At 41.5% G+C, this 17,863-nt stretch overlaps 1 protein-coding gene across 1 annotated transcript in view; it reads right to left on the bottom strand.

Annotated features, from left to right (window-relative positions):
• Nucleotides 1-5,654: 5,654 nt before the first annotated feature.
• Nucleotides 5,655-17,863, bottom strand: part of SH3BGRL2 (SH3 domain binding glutamate rich protein like 2) — a 78,129-nt gene continuing 65,920 nt past the window's right edge. The window contains exons 3-4 of the mRNA XM_068985514.1: nt 12,814-12,894; nt 5,655-8,597 (exon numbers count right to left, since the gene is read on the bottom strand). Coding sequence (XP_068841615.1) covers nt 8,586-8,597; nt 12,814-12,894 — 93 coding nt within the window. The 3' untranslated portion in view covers nt 5,655-8,585. The remainder of the gene's footprint in view (nt 8,598-12,813; nt 12,895-17,863) is intronic.

The raw sequence follows: 17,863 nt of genomic DNA, 5'->3' as shown, positions 1-17,863 counted from the left end.
TATCTGATTTCTCATTTACGACTGGGACACAGTAGAATAAATATTTCTTAGGCATGTAAAACAGTGCAGGAAGGGAAGCAGCTGTCTCAGTCCTTCCCTCTGGTTGCCAATCTGGGAAGTAAAAATATTGCTGTTGTCATCACTTCTGTTCCCTGTACTTGGTTGTTTAGGATGTGGCTAGGAGCGGATTGTTTGAGTGGTTTATCATGGAGACAGGCAGGGAGAGAGAAAAAGACAAGTCTGGGCAAGGGGAAGAGGGTCAGCGCCGAAATGCTGGTCTTCCTGCCCCAGCTGTTGAGCTCAGAGTGCTCTCTGAGACTGACCGTGGGCTGTCCTGGAGCCCAGGATCTTTATTTCAACCTCATGGTACTATTAACATACGACATGAAATGGATTGACAGGGAGAAAATTAAGAGAAAAATATGATCTGAACGGAACAGATGGGACAATAGTACCAATAAGCTAAATAAAATCAGCATGAAAAATGTGTCTATCATTTATATCAGACAAGTTGTTCCACCCATCAGCGCTCAGTCCCTCAGTTGTGTGCGACTCTTTGTGACCCCACGGACTGCAGCCCACCAGGCTCCACTGTTCTTCCCAGGTAAGAACTGGGGTGGGCTGCCATTTCCTCCTCCAGGGGATCTTCCCGACCCAGGGATCGAACCCACATCTCTTGCACCTCCTGCATTGCCGGGTGGGTTCTTTAACACTTCACCACCAGAGAAGCCCAGAGACTAAATCCTGTCTAAGTGTGGTAGCTCATTAGAATGACAAACCAAGAGCCCCAGAGCAGCAAGCAACATAGATGGCTGGCATCTCTTGGCTGGCAAGGGCTATATTACAATCTCTCTCTTATTTCAGAGAAGTGTCCTAAATGAAATAATCTGAAGAAACATTCTTGCACTTAATGAGTACTGTTACCATCAATTATTTTCATGACAAAAATAATACATGTTTTCTCCCAAACTATTTTGCTAAGAGAGTAACAACAACAATGAAAAAGGTTAAAAATTCTGGGCATGAAAAGGAAGCCATTCTCCCTTAATACTCACATTGTGTTTTAATCTTTGGCAATGAAACTTTTAAAAAGCAGATGATCCATATATTCTTCTGAGCTCAAGTTTTACAGCTACAGAGAGCATTTTAGGAAATCTAGGGCAAAAATCCTATTAATATTCATCACTGTTCTGCAGATTATAGATGGGATCTGTGAGTCATTAAATTCCCTCCTTTAAAAAAAAAAATGCCACCATGACTCAGTTCACAGGCGTTAACTGATGTAATAGGGGACATCAACATGATATGATAATAAAGGAAGAGGCTGGACACAGAGAGATGTCCTGGGTTACAAGACATACATGTTATTCTTTCGTTCCAGAAAAAAAAAAAAGAACCTCTGCCTTGAATGGGTCAAGGTAGAGGGACAGAAAAACCAAATGAGAAAAGCATTTATCCTGGCAGTATACTAGAAAATTATATTCCAGAAGATGTTCACACTTCCTTTCATATTATAAAGGAAAAAAGGAGATATTTTGCCAAAACTCAAAAGCGCATTTAAGGTCTTTCTTTATTATAAATTCAGGTAACGAACAGTACAGTCCAAGAGAACTGTAACATAAGCCATATGCATAATTGAAAATTTTCTAGTGGCCACATTAAAAAAAAAGGTGAAATCAGTTTTTAACATTTAAACCAATATGTCCAAAATATTATCATTTAAAATGTAATTGATATAAAAATTAAGATATTTTATTTTTTCATAAGTCTTCAAAATATGAACCACATTTTAAATTCACAGCATATAACAAAGTCAGAAAGTACATTTCAAGTGCCCAATAATTCTATGCGGCTTGCTGGAACCACACTGAGCAGCTGTTCTGTACTACTGAGCTTTCGTTTCCGTTACATTAATGATGATAGATCTTTGCACTAGAGCTTTTTCAGTAGGAAGTCTGGTGACAGTGAAGTTTATGATTATAGAACCCAAAAGGATGTATATTACGAGAGTGTGGACTGCTGTTTTAATAAAAAAAGGTCTAAATTTTTGTGCCATTCATTGTAAGCAGTACCAAATTTTCAGTTAGTATTTTTCAAATGTCAGAGTCCTTGGCCCATGAAAAACACTGCCCCCTGATTAGCCGGAGCCTCAGAAGACTGCACTGTAGTTTCTTGTTTTTATACCTGCCAACCAGAAATGAAAATATTCACATCACTTTGCTGACAAAGGTCCATACAGTCAAAGCTATGGTTTTTCCAGTAGTCGTGTACAGATGTGAGAGTTGGACCATAAAGAAGGCTGAGTGCAAAAGAATCAATGCTTTCAAATTATGCTGGAGAAGACTCTTGAGAGTCCTTTGGACTGCAAAGAAATCCAACCAGTCAATCCTAAAGGAAATCAACCCTGAATATTCATTGGAAGGACTGATGCTGAAGCTGAAGTTCCGTAACTGTGGCCACCTGATGTGAAGAGCTGATTCATTGGAAAAGACCCCTATGCTGGGTTAAGATTGAGAGCAGAAGGAGCTTGGGGCAACAGAGAATGAGATGGTTGGATGGGATCATTGACACAATGGACAAATGAACAAACTCCGGGAGATAGTGAAGGACAGGGAAACCAGGCTTGCTGTAGTCCACGGAGTCACAGAGTTGGACACGACTTGGTGGCTGAACAAGTCACAGCATACTGGGTTTATTCACATGATTGTGATATTTCATTCAGCTTAAGAATTATTTAGTTATGAGAATAGGTCCAACACAATCTCCTTCAACTCAAAAAAAATTATTCTGGTGGAGAACAGGTGAAGTAGAAAAGAACAGCTTTATTCCTTTGCTGGGCAAAGGGGGTCTTAACAGGCTAATGCCCTCAAAACTGTGTCCTACAAAAAAATTATTTTTTAAATGTCCTTTTAAGTATAACATCATTTTGGCCTATTGCTGTAAGCCTATTCTATATTGACATACAAAGGAATTGTGCATAAATAAACATGAAGTCTACACAAAGATTTCCTTTTGGTTTTATTCTGCAGTAGGAAAATAAATCACATTTCCTACCAAATAACTGGAATTGATGAGCCTTAAAATTACCTCAAAGAAAGAACACTTTGAGAGCATAGTTTGTGTGTGTGTGGGTGTGTGTGCTTACTTGTTAAGTCGTGTCCAACTCTTTGTGACCCATTAGACCGTAGCCCGTCGGGCTCCTCTGTCCATGGGATTTTCTAGGCAAGACTACAGGAATGGGTAACCATTTCCTCCTCCAGGACGTAGAGAGGTTTCCAAGGTACATCTTCTCTAGGCTGAGATGCTGAGGAGGTGAAAATTAGCACATAACACATAATTTACGCATTTTACTTTATTCCCTCCAAATAGAATAGTTTCACATGCTTTTTTCATAATTTTGGAAACAATTTCAGAAGAATTTTTACTCTAAATATGGTTTCTACTTTATTAGTTAAGCATTTACCAATAAAACTAGAAAGACCTTTCAAAATTTAATTAAAAAAAAAAAAAAAACACACTAGAAAAAATGGTAGAAGACCTAAGAGGGATTTCCAGGAAGAAGAAATAGGAATTCCCATAGTAAAACATATTTGTCGTGTTAGTAGTCAAATAAATGAAACCACAGAGACCATTTTACACTCCTCAGCTTGGCAAAATGTTGAGTCTGATGATCGCAAACCCTAGTGAGATCGAGAGTACCAGAAATTCTAGAACCCCAGTAGGATTGTCAGTAGGTACCATCACTTTGGAAAACAACTTAGCCTTGTCTAGTTAGGTTAACGATGTGCCTTATAGCACGTGGAATATAGCAATTCCATTCAACGCTTACATCTACTTGTGTGTGTGCCCCAGAAATCACCAGAAGAATGTTTGCAGCAACATTTCCTTTCTCTATTTCAAAGAAAGGTGTGTTTCCATATGGAGAAGGGAAAAACTGTGATATATTTATACAGTGAACTAATACTTAGCAGTGAAAATAAACAAGCTAGGGTACTTGCTTCAAAATAATTATGCCCCAAAGCAGTGAACATAAAAATGAAGGCGATGGAAGAATACAGTTTAATTCCATTCATTCAAGATATGCACATTTAGGTATCTACACAAAGGTGAAATAAGAAAGGACAGAAAGGTTACGATCAACACAGCGCTCAGGACGGCCTCCCACTATTAAATGGGGATGGGGCCAGGTCAGGGAAGGCCACGTGGCGCCACAAAGGGACAGCAGGAAGCTGCTGGCAGACACTGCCGGGTGTGTGTATTTTTCTTTACGTGGCAGCGTATATATTACATAGGTGTGTGTGTGTGCACGCATGCTGATTCCACTGCAGGTATGAGATAATTTTAAAAACCAGAATGGTTCAAACATACATAGAAAAAGATTATACACCATGTTTCAGATGAACCATCACCTAGAACACTGAACTTACCTCTCTCTCCAATCACCACCTGCTGTCCTTGCTGTGAACGCTTCTCTGTTTCTCTCCTCCTGGAGGCCTGAGACTATCGTCCTGCTCAGACTGTCCCCCTCATGTTCTAGGGGCGCAACACATACTGATTAACCGGGTGACCAAACTAACCTGGCCTGCACTGCCAGAAAACTAGCAAGTTGGAAAATCTGGGTTACAAGTAGGCGGGCATTTACTTGGCTTCCCTGGTTTCACAATTTAGCACTTTTCTGGAAACTGACAGCCTGTTCTCTTTATCTCCTCCTTCGCCTCCCTTGTCTTGGTGTCTAAGGTTAGAAACAGTTCAGGGACGCGCTTAACTTCAGACGCTGCCTTCAGAAATATCTTCTGCCTTCAGAGGTGGCTGCAGCAAACGAAGCCCTGCTATTACAGGTTGTGGCTACACTACTTTTTCATTTTTTGCACAAAATAAGGGACGCGATGGAGAAGGAATGGCAACCCACTCCAGTGTTCTTGCTTGGAAAATCCCTGGACAGAGGGGCCTGGCGGGCTACAGTTCATGGGGTCGCAAGAGTTGGACACGACTTAGCAACTAAACCAACCAAGGGAAGAGAAGCCACAGCCCAGCGCTTCAGTGTACTCAGGAAACCACTGTCAGGTATTTGAACCAAGCAAGGGATGAGTGATTTAATGCCATTCTTGGTCCTGGTCACTGAGATGATTCTGCAGTCACCTCCAATACACACACACATACACACACACACACACACACACACACATGATTCTGCAGTCACCTCCAATACCCACACACACACACACACACATACTCACACACAATTCTGCAGTCACCTCCAATACACACACACACACACACAGATGACTCTGCAGTCACCTCCAATACATACACACACACACACACACACACACACACACACACACACAGATGATTCTGCAATCACCTCCAATTACACACATACACACATACACACTGAGATGATTCTGCAGTCACCTCCAATACACACACACACACACACACATATGTAACTGTCTCTTTGAGTGGTCAATGAGCCATATGCATTTTTCCAACTAATCTATAGCTTTTCAGATTCAAACAAACACAAAAGTAAAATTAGAAAAGGTATAAGACACAGTAGGGAACAAACACTCCATTTTCAGACTGTGGGTTTTTTGGAATTTATTCCTCTTTAATGCTGAATATAAAATCTGACATTTCGCCAATGCCTTTAGAGACAAATGCATACAAATTGAAATCTAAAAACAATAATTTTGCAGATCAAAGTGGGTCTTGACACTTTAGAAAAGATATTAAATGAAAAGCATCTGTAGAAAAAGCAAAACCCTATATAACAGAATCAAATTAAAAAAAAAAAAAACAGCAAGAGGCTTTGGTACCCTTCAACAACAGAGGACAAATAAGTTTAGTTCATTATTAAATTCATGTAATATAAAAACATCTATGTGGGAGTGTGGGATAAATCTATAAAACAGAAACAAATCTAAAATATATTAGAGCCTGAGAGAAAACAAAAAATCTTCCTTTTCTCCTCTTTGATTTTAATAGAACACCAGAATCTGGAAAAACAAGTACTTCCCCAAATAAATTTTCTTCTGGTCTGCATATACCTAGTAAGATGGCACTCTGTATTTTGTCTAATTTTGAAAAGGCGTAATCTGATATTTTAGCAGCACATTTCCTTTGCTCCAACAAGCCTGCTATAGGAAAGAAAAATTCTGTCTTGAAAAGCTGCTGATATATTTATGTCTACAATTCCCATCCACTTCTTTCCTAGGTGATTATCCAGATCTAAAGGCAGCTAGTTAAAGAAGGGATGAAGAAAATCATTACGTGTTTGGAATTTAGCTGGTAAAACACCACAAGTAAGAGCATGATATTATCTGAACACAGTGTGGCTCAGGTAAGCCCAGACAGCAATACCCTCTGGACTCCACAGAGCCTGGATACCACGGGAAATACCATATCAATGTGCTTCTGAGCTCACTCATAACAAGCACAATACCAGCTCAAGCTGGTCTCTCCTATTTCTTTGCTGATAAAAAAAAAAAAAAATAGTACAGGTGAGGGTAGATGGTGTGTAACTGTGATAATAATTTAGCTCTCCTATCCATCTAGTCTGTTTAGGAGAATCTACTACAATCAGAGTAATTCAAAGGTGTTGAGACAAACAAGTCTGAGTAGCTTTCTTGGTCTGCCAAGTATTGTATTGATCCTATGACCCCAGAATTGAACTCCCAAAGACTCAATCTTACCAAGCTGCTTCTTGGTACTCACTGGCAAGAGCAGACAAAATGTAAGTTAGATCACAGTAACATTAATGTTTTAAACTGCCATATCTTAAAAAGAAATACTAAGTCTTATCAGACTTTAACATAATACCAGTTCAAAAACAATTTCCTGGATAGTCCCTGGGATTTATCAAGTGAACATGTGACCTAGATTATATTCAATGCCAACTAAGCAGTCATACTCATGATTTTATAGCAGCTTTCCTTGGAGAGAAAACTGTGGATTATGTGTCTGTTCCAGTCAAGTAGGAATCAGTGGAATGCTTTCCTTCTGGTTATAGTCTTGGACTGCAAACCTCAGGCTGGGGATATCAGCTTTAGCATTCAACAAGTTCTTTAGGAGAGTCCACATTTAGCAAGTGGGAGGGAGAGAAAACACAGGTGACAGGAACTCAATTCTTTTGTTCTCTTCCTTTCTTACAAACTTCCTGCTCAGAATCCAAGGGCAGGCCCACCATCAGGATGCTGAGAACAGCGGAATGTCTTACACAGTCCTTTAAGAGTTTATCCTGTGCAAGACTATTCCCAGGTTCGGCAACTAAAAACTCTTAAGTGTGAGCAGGGACAAGGATGCCGTAAAAGGAGCCTCTGCCTTAATGAAGCAGACAAGTTCAGTATTTATCTGCATCCACTTCAAAGGGAGCAGGGACTTCACATGCCATGTACTATCCAGAGTGAATCTCTGACAGCCTCTTTCTTGTACGTACTCTGTTCTGAAAAATCAATGGTGCTCATACATGGAGTAAGAACATGTACCTACATTATTCTGAAAATCTGGGACTGTGCACTGGCCAGAAATATGAGTTGGCAGAATGAGAGGACCAATGAAAAGTAACACAGGAAAAAAAAAATTAAAATGTATAGCAATATTATTTTTTTTAATATGCCTCATCAAGGGTTCCCAAAATACATCTAACCAAGATCTTCCTTTCTCAAAAAATATAATCCTTTCACAAAATATATAAGCAGCTACTAGTTAGGGGAGCTGCATTCAAAAATATATGTGCACTTATGCATACTAAGTTGCTAGAGCTGAAATGCTTTCAGATATGAGTCAGATAATATCCTCTATAAATTTACTATCTAATTAGTACACCTCTTGAAATATACTTTTTATGCAATCTTATGCATTAAGTGAGACTTGCCCCTTGCAAGAGATAAAGAAGCATGTATTTTTCAAAAGAGCAATTCTTTTCATCCCTATAACTCAGTTCTGATCATATACTGTAATCAACTATGATTTCTGGACACATCAGGAGGAGCTTGGAGGATTTATAGGGGTAAGAATTTCCATCACCAAAAGGAGGCTAGAGCACCTAACTTTTTCTACAGTTATGACAAAGCACTGGAATATTTGTGATTCTGCAGCAAAGATCTTCAGCCCTTTGTCAACCAACATTGCTATTTTTCTTTCTGATCAAAATATTCTAAAAGCCTGGCAGACTAATTTCAAGGATATCACCTAGATAGTTAGAAGAGAAGCAGGTTTGAGCAATCCTGGCATCAACTACAAACCAGGGCAGATCCAGTATTTTCTCTGATGGTGCCACCTGCTTATCATTCAGTCATTCAGGAAGCACACCTGGAACAGGTGACAGTTCCTCTGGGTAAAGTGAGGCAACTGCAGGTAATTCTGAAAATAATAAGAAAAAAAACCCACCACAGTCCTGATTTGGTTTAAAGCAATCATGCAATCCCATTAGACCCAAGTCTTTCCCAAACACCTTTTCCATGGCAAGCAAAGTTACTGATAACGCATGTGCTTCTGTCACAGTGATGCATTAGGTAAGCAGGTGTGCGCCGAGTACCAAAGGGGACTCTGGAATGCATCTCCATCTCTTCCACTTGTCTTCGCTAAGGTTCTGCCTATTCATTAAAAAAAAAAAAAGGCTAGTTATTGCATTACATGGACAAGAAATTCACCCTGGCCAGTGATCTATGTTATTTATTCATTTATTTATTGGCTGCACCGTGCCACACGTGGGGTCTTAGTTCCCCGACCAGGAGTTGAACCCCCACTCCCTGCCCTGGGAGCACAGAGTCTTACCCACTGGACCCTGGCAGTGACATCTGAAACGCCAGGGAACAGAGAGGCTGGAAACCATAATAATTACCCTCGTGTGATGGGTAAGAGCGAATCCTAGGTTTCAGGATCAGAGCCCAGATTTAAGTCACACCCACCTGACCTGCCAAATAGAAAAGGGGAAAGGAAGCCACCTGTTTTCAACACTGATGAAATGCCTCTTGCACCTGAGTGAGTGGGGTGGGGGGCAGTTAGCTCACTCAGGGGCCCCGCAGAGGGTAACTCGGGGGGACACCACCACACCTACTGGTGACCAGCTGATACCCCAATCCCCCAGGAGCCACCATGACCCAACAGCTGGATGGCTGACCACTGGTGTGGGTGGGGGGTGGGAGCTCTGAGAGGAGCCCCCTGTTGGTTCAGTGCCTAGGGTTTACTGGTGGCTACACGTTTTCAATATCAGCCCTGAATGGGGGAGATCCAAAAGCAGAAAATTCCACTTCAGGCTCTGTTTTGAGTCTATTATGAGAATGAGGTTGATGATTTCCTTTGAAGATTATTCGTGAAAAGGTCTTTTCTCGTAAGTAGGTACCACAGGGACCTCCAGACATCCATAGGAAGGTGTGCCCCCGCTCCCCCACTCCCAACCAGGGTTTGGACAATTCAAGGAAGAGAGAAACGTGGGAAATCAGTATTTTAAGTATCAGCAACTCACTTGAATTCTTTAAAAACGTATATGAGCAGAGTGTCAGCAGCTACAAGGATGTTTCTGGGCACTACTAAGAATGCAAACAGTTGGAAGCAAATGTGGTGTCCAACGTATTCATTATTATGCAGGCACACTGGCTCCGGATGTCTGTCCTGCACGGACGTTTTTTTCTTTAATGTAATTAAATTTTATTCTGAAGCATGACTATATATCATCCCATTACACACACACACACACACACACACACACACACACACATACACACACACTCTATATGGGACGGTAGCCTTGCAGGCCACCACTCTGTCACTTTCTACCGTCCTGTGTCCCGTCCACTCTTAACACTGGCCAGTGTCTACACCCGGGTGCTGAATGTTCTTTTCCTATTGAGCTTCTCTCCCCTCACTGTTCCTTGGAGCAATCAGATGCTAATGGAGTCTTTACGTCCCCTGGTGGGCTGCTGCTGCTGCTAAGTTGCTTCAGTCGTGTCCGACTCTGTGTGATCCCTTAGATGACAGCCCACTAGGCTCCTCTGTCCCCAGGATTCTCCAGGCAAGAATACTGGAGTAGGTTGCCATTTCCTTCTCCAGTGCACGAAAGTGAAAAGTGAAAGTGAAGGCGCTCAGTCATGTCTGACTCTTGGCGACCCCATGGACTGTAGGTAGGCTCCTCAGTCCATGGGATTTTCCAGACAAGCATACTGGAGTGGGGTGCTGTGTCCAACTCTATGCAACCCCATAGACGGCAGCGCACCAGGCTCCTCCATCCCTGGGATTCTCCAGGCAAGAACACTGGAGTGGGTTGCCATTTCCTTCTCCAGTGCATGAAAGTGAAAAGTGAAAGTGAAGTTGCTCAGTTGTGTCCGACTCCTCGAGACCCTATGGACTGTAGCCCACCAGGCTCCTCCGTCCATGGGATTTCCCAGGCAAGAATACTGGAGGGGGGTGCCATCGCCTTCTCCCCCTGGTGAGCTAGCCTACCCTGTCTTTCATGTGCTTGTGCTGCAGAGAGAGTAGGAAAGACAGGAAAGGAGGCTCCATCGTATAGTGTATTACACCCATGAAAGCTCTATCTAGGCCTTAAGAGTGTAGACTGTATAATGAATTACTACCAAGGTACAAAATAAACAGGGATTCCCAGGGGGCTCAGTAGTAAAGAATCTGCCTGCCAATGCAGGAGACACGGGTATGATCCTGGGTCGGGAAGATCCCCTGGAGGAGAAAATGGCAACCCACTACAATACTCTTGCCAGAAAAATCCCAAGGGCAGGAGCCTGGAGGGCTACAGTCCTTGGGATTGCACTGAGCACACATAAAAAACCAGAAATGGGGGAGATGCTGATTTGCTCTTAGAGATACCTGCACTTCTCTCCTACGGAGCTGAAGTACGAGTCGCTATTAACGGTTAAGGCCTTGGCTGGTTTATGGGAGCAGCACGCACACTGCACCACAGCCCTCCGCCTGGGCTCCACGGGCTCCTGCTCACGTCTGATTCACTCAGGAGTCTGAAAATGGGGGTCGGAATGGGTGGGGATGCCCAGAGCCCTCACTGCTGATGGGATGGTCTCCTGAAATCAAGCAAACCTCAATGGCATCAAAACCAACCTTGGGACTTCCCTAGTGGTCCAAGGGGTAAGACGCCATGCTCCCAATGCAGGGGGCACGGGTTTGATCCCTGGTTAGGAACAGAGATCCCACACGCGGAGCGGCCGAAAGTAAATAAATGAGCTCTATGCCTGTGGTGATAGTTACACAGCCCTGTAAATATACCAAAAATCGCTGAATTGTAAAAACAAGTAAAATGTATGGTATGTAAATTATAAATCCATTAGAACATTTAAAACATAAGACCAACTTTAATCCCATGACCACAAGTTATGGGAGAATGCATATTTTACAGATCATAGGTTTCCTAAAAACTTTCTAACAGAATATAAAGATTTTCAAAGAGTAAAAAAAGCCAGCCCACAGAATCTCACAGGAATCTACATCTTTGGGGAAAATGAGAACAAAGATGGCAAGCACACAGTATTTTTCAAAGATGTTTGCACAGACACTGTCCACTGGATTCATGCATCCATTAGACTGCTCTTATCCCAGTTTTTTCCAGTTCCTTGAAGATAAATCTGGATTGTTTAATATCTTTGTATGAAACACGTTATAAAAATACTTTCATTTTCCCAAGGATTCCAATGTTCTATCTTTATAAAAATAGCTTTAAGAGCCTTTAAATATTTTATGTGTGGGTTTTGCCTCTGTTTAAAACATGTGCACAGAAACCACCCACCACCATCTGTGAACTTACTGATGTATAACAAAGCACAGTTTCACACTGACGAGGAACTACAGGTGCTGGGATGTAATTTATATTATTGATAGTCTCTGCCTTCCTCCCACAGGTGTTCCAGAAATGGTACAGATCCCGGGTGGCCTCAAAAGACCTATTACTTATAGACATCAAAGTTTCCCAGTAATGCTGTTTCATTTCAACTCAGTGTTAAAAATAGATGCTTTAGAATTCGGTCTCAATTTGAAATACAGTCAAAAGCTCCATTGCCATGTACACAAAGACTGCAAGGAAATACGTCAAAAATGTTCATGTGGTCTTCTCTGGTGACTTTTTATTTTCTATTTTATACATTTTGCCTTTTCCCAATTTTTTAGAATGAGTCTAGGCTATTTTCATAATCAGAAAAAAAAAAAGTATTTTCTGAAGGGGAAATAACACCAAAAATACTGCCTTATTTAACAAAGAAATGGTATTTATTTTGAAAATGAATTCATGTGCTTTACAAAGTTACAATAATATATACCATCTATAGTTCTAAATGCTAGAAAAGGGTGAGGCTTTTACATTTTTCTAAAAGATATTTGACACAATAAAGTGGCTTCAAAAACACTTGGACTAGTTTGGGAATTACCCTTTTTTCAAGGTTGACCATTTGTTATTGCAAATCATGTCCCTTCCAATGTAAATTACTTAAATAGGAGAAAACCTTAAAAGCATCATTTTTCAAAAAAGGTAAAGTAATGTGAGCTTGCACTTTAAAGTAAGAAGCACCTGTGATTTTTTGCTACCTTAAATTTTTCTTGGAAGAAGGAAGTCCAAATTATGAATAAACTGTATTTTAAATAAAGATAAATTCTAATATACAGCAACAGTTAAAAATGAGAAAGAAGGAAAGAAAAAAAAATGGCATCTTTATGTGGCTTTACCCTGGGCAGTCCTAACTGTGCCCCTGAGAAAGCAACAGCTGAAAATCTGGAAGACTAGCTATACACTCCTTTTACCTCAATCCCTAAGAACAACTCAAGAAAATTACATTTTAAAACAAGAAAAGATTAACCTACCTTTGACGCCAACTGTGATTTCAGGCCTAAGAATGAAAAGACTGTGTTGCTCTCCTTGGATTCAAAAAAACTGTCATAGTCCTAGAAAAAGGAGAAGCAGAAAATAAACAAAAGCAAACAACCACCTTTGTACTTAGTGCTTTTGACAAAGTCTTTATGTCAATAAAAAATGTACTGCTGTTCCATCCAGGCCAGGGAAAAGCTACATAAATCCACTGGATTTGCTCTGTTTGAGTCTCAACATATGAGCATGATGATGAAGGCAACACATTTTTAATCCAAAGCCTGTGACAGGAATTAAAATGTAAACCATCAACAACAGAAAGGAAGTCAGAACATGCTGACTCGCATGTCAAACTAACATTTATTTGTGTGGAGTCACTCTGACCCAAGATTTTTACTTAAGCATTTCAATCTGGAAGGCAGTCTCCCAATTCCACCCTTGATATTTTGTTATGTAGGGCTTAAAAAAAAAAAAAATCACTGCATGAACAGAAAAGTTGTAAAGGTTTCCGTGTGTCAATGTGCGTGCTTCTATTCTGCTTTTGAAGTTTCTCCACATTCTTTGAGATTATGTCTTCAGAGAGAAAAAAAAAAAGATCAAGTAAAACCTCAAGGAAGAAATATTCTCTCTAACATTTATCTTTGCCTCAGACACAGAATCCCTTTTCTCTTCCTACTTTTGAGAGAGAAGCCATCAAGGGGTTCTGGCCAATGTTTTCATTACTTGTTTTCTTTTCCAGAGTCTGCCTGTATAATACTACACAGTTGCTAAGCTGATGTGAAGGTGGTGGTCGGGGGGTCTTAAAATCTGACATAAGTCCCTTGGGTCACTTTATGCAGAGGATAAACATTGCAAACAGACAATGACCAGCATCAGTGGTGGGCATTTGCTTTGGGTTCGGTGTCTTATCATCACCACATCATTCAAAGGTTATTTCATAATTTTTAATGGGAGAGGTTTTTGCAAAATTATTAATTTAATTTTCGGGTCTTCACTGCTGTACACGGGCTTCTTTCTCTAGTAGCAGCATGCGAGGGTTCCTCTTCATCGTGATGCACAGCCTCTAGGTAGCTTGGACTTCAGTAGCTGTGGCGCACGCACTTAGCTGCTCCACGCCATGTGGAATCTTCCGGGAACGGAGAGGGAACTCATCCCTCCACCTCCCCTGTCCCATCCCCAGCCCACCACCCCCATCCCACATTGCCGAGGAGGATTCTTAACCACTGGACCACCAGGGAAGTCCAGCATATTATTTAATCCCCACCACCAGGTTAGAAACTGGCTCAGAGCAAAGAATTATGGTACCCAAGGTCGACAGCTGATGCATAAGAGGACTGAGATTTGGGCCCAAGTTTCATTGGTGTTGAAATCAATGCTTTCTGTATTCTACGATGCTTCTTGCCCAAGAGGAAACCAGGTATGGGGCACCCTGTACATGAGTCACTGAGCCCTAATGAAGCTGCTGCTGAGCTGGGTCAATGGCATTACAAACACTTTTGAAACCTGTCTAGGAATCTAAATGAGAGTCGATGACTCAGAGTGGAGATCTGCCTCTTGCAAAGCAGGCCTCGGTGGATGAAAAATCTTTAAATGATTTGCGTTTGCGTAGAGACTCTGTTGTCCAAGTGTTTTAGTAAGTTGAGTCTCATCTGGCTTGAAGGCAGCTTGATTTTTTGTGCCCAGTCATCCCAGCCCCAGGGATGCGTGCACAGCTCCTTCTGTAGATCTTGGAGCAATCACTTCTGCTGTCATTTCAGAGCACCCCTGAGGCTAGTCACCCCAAAGAGCGGCCTTCCCTGACCATGCCAAGAAAGAGAAACACCTCTAAAGAGGGAGACTCTTCAGCAAATACTTCCTTGGAAAATGGAGTTTTAAGCTGAAATTTTTTAGAATCAACAGAACTAGATAAGTGAGGGGCTGGGATAGGAGCCTTTGGGACAGGAAATAACACCAAGGAAGGGCAAAGCTGGCAGTTATGACTGGGATCAGCATGTGCCAGACTTTAGAAAGCAAGAGAAAGATTTTGAATTTTACCTTAAGCACGAAAGGAAATCATGTGCGGGTTCTGAGTAAGGGAGCAAGCAGAATGATCTATATAGTAAGCTTCCTACATGCGAACCTTCAAGTTGTGAACTTTCAAAGATGCGAACGTATGCTTCCATGTCCAGTCTCGTAAGTTCACATGTCTGGTATGCACTGTCCTGAGCGTGCATCCTCCACAACTGGCTGTGCTTTTGTGTACTTGTATGTGCTTTTGTGTACAGAGTACAGTAAGTACAGTATCTTTATTCCAAGCACAGGATGTCTGGAAGCAAGCATAAAAGCAGCAGTACAAAGCTGACTGTGTTAGCAGGGTACCTAGGCTAACTCCGCTGGACTCCTGAAAATACTGGACTTATGACCGTGTTCTCAGAACAGAACTTGTTTGTAGGTAGGGGACACGACTAAAGCGACTTAGCAGCAGCAGCAGCAGCATAAATGGAATACTGACAGTACTTTGCCAACAAAGGTCCATCTGGTCAAGGCTATGGTTTTTCCAGTAGTCATGTACAGATGTGCGAGTTGGACTATAAAGAAAGCTGGGTGCCAAAGAATTGATGCTTTTGAACTGTGGTGTTGGAGAAGACTCTAGAGAGTCCCTTGGACTGCAAGCAGTCCATCCTAAAGGAAATCAGTCCTGAATGTTCACTGGAAGGACTGATACTGAAACTCCAATATTTTGGCCACCTGATGCAAAGAGCTGACTCATATGAAAAGACCCTGATGCTGGGAAAGACTGAGGGTGGGAGGAGAGGGGGATGACAGAGGATGAGATGGTTGGATGGCATCACTGACTCAATGTACATGACTTTGGGTACACTCTGGGAGCTGGTGATGGACAGGGAGGCCTGTCATGCTGCAGTTCATGGGGTCGCAGAGTTAGATACGACTGAGCGACTGAATTGACTGAACTGATAAATGGAGTAGAACCTTTAAAAATTGTGAATCATTGTCGTATGCCTGAAACATACAATACTGTAAAAACTATAGCTCAATTAAAAAAATTTTTTTTGAAAAAAAAAAAATTAAAGAAGGTCTGAGCTTTGTGACTTAAAGGGAAAGACCGGAGGGAAAAAGCAGGTTTGAGGATAAGGTTGAAGCTGACTTTCAAAATGTTAAACTTGAGAAACTGTATGAGACACTGAGTGAAGGAGATCTCAATGGAGCACTTGGAAGTTTCAAATGACTCTAGCTATTATAGATGTCATAGAATTTTTTTTTCACGGAAAACTTTTAATAAAAATTATATCTCAATTTGATGTAGAATTTAGGCAAAATTCCATGAACTGAAAATGTTGTTATTGATATTCTTTGTAACAAAGGTAGTTCTAAATACTTGAGTAGCATTTTACCGGCCTTGGTTCAGGAAATAATCCTCGACACGTACTTTCTCTACCTGATCATTTGCCGCTTATATTCAGTGTGGTAACGGTAGGACGAGCGCTAAACTACATCCAGCTTATCCCAACCTTTTAGATGTCTACCATGTGAAAACTGCTGGACTTGTTTCTCTCCACACCATATTCTGCACTACTTGATCTAAATTCTTTCCCTTATGGAATCTCACTCAAAGGCGTGGTTCTAATTAAATTCAGATCCCTAGCTCTGATTCTCCTATCAACTCTGATTCCAAGTAAGCAACTGTTCATAGACTCATTAAAATATATATTTTTTTAATTTAAAAATTATTTATTTATTATAAATAATTTACTTTATAAATTTAGGTATTTATTTTTAATAAATAAACAATATTGTTTAGTAAACAATATTGTTTATTTTAATAAATAATATTGTTTGTTTTAACAATATTTTTAATAACTAAATAAAATTTAGTTATTTTTAATAAACATTATGCATTTATTTCGGGGACTTTGTTGTTGCGTGGGCTCTAGTTGCAGCGTGTAAGCTTCTCGTTGCAGTGGCTTCTCTTGTTGCAAAGCACGGACTGCAAAGCGCAGGTTTGAATACTTGTAGCTCGTGGGCTTAGCCACACTGTGGCATGTGTTGTCTTCCCAGACCACGGATCAAACTGGTGTCCCCTGCGTCGCAAGGCAGATTCTTAACCACTGGACCAGCGGCGAAGCCCTGCTCATAGACTCTTACACATAATGGTTCTAAATGGCAATTCATGCTCTTCCTTCTATCCCCCAAGCCGGACTTCTCAGGAGAGTGGCCTCGCCACCTAACAGGCTCTACCCGTCAGAAACCAAGGCGTCAGAGAGCTCCGCTCTTCCCTCAACCAGTAACTATCTTACATACCCTTTCAACCTCTCATCAGTCTCACTGCCCTAGGTCAAGCAGACATCTGCAACAGCAGCTCAACACACCAACCATCTTCCAGTCCAACCTATCCCCCCAGTCATTCTCAAGTGAGCACGTATTTATCCTTTAAAGCTGTAAATCGGAGCTCTGTGGTAACCTAGCGGGTTGCGATGGGGTGGGGGGCGGGAGGGAGGTTCATGAGGGAGGGCATATATGTGGACACAGAGCTGATTCACTTCACCGTACAACAGAAACCAGCACAGTATTGTAAAGCAACTATACCCCCGATTTAAAGGACAAAACCCCAAACAGAAAGCAAATGCAAATTTGATCATATCCACTTAAGTCCTCTCCTTCAAGACTGACTGCTCCTTGGGGAGAAGAGGGGATTATGTGAGAGTTGTGCGACAGCTGCTGTAATTCTTGACTCTCCCTAACCTTCTACATCAGTTCCACAATCAAGTATGATCGACTCTTCCTCCAAAATGTATCTCCAGCCTGCCCACTCCTGTCCCCTCCATCACAATGGCTCTGGTTCTACCTGCACCAAACCAACGTCTGTCACACCTTCGTTTCTGGGAAATTGAGTGGTACATACAAGCAGACAACCTACTATCTAAGTCATGACCGCGACCAACTCATTTAACCTCCTACTTCTGTATCAGACTCGACCAAAGCCCCTTGAGGCTCCAGAACTCGATAGAATGATGGCGCATTCAGTGAAGTTGCTCTTAAAAGGGCTGT

This window comes from Capricornis sumatraensis, chromosome 13, assembly GCF_032405125.1.
Source record: "Capricornis sumatraensis isolate serow.1 chromosome 13, serow.2, whole genome shotgun sequence".
Classification (NCBI taxonomy): Eukaryota; Metazoa; Chordata; class Mammalia; order Artiodactyla; family Bovidae; genus Capricornis; species Capricornis sumatraensis.
The sequence above is the reverse complement of the archived record's forward strand: the minus strand, read 5'-3'. Positions and strand labels throughout refer to the sequence as shown.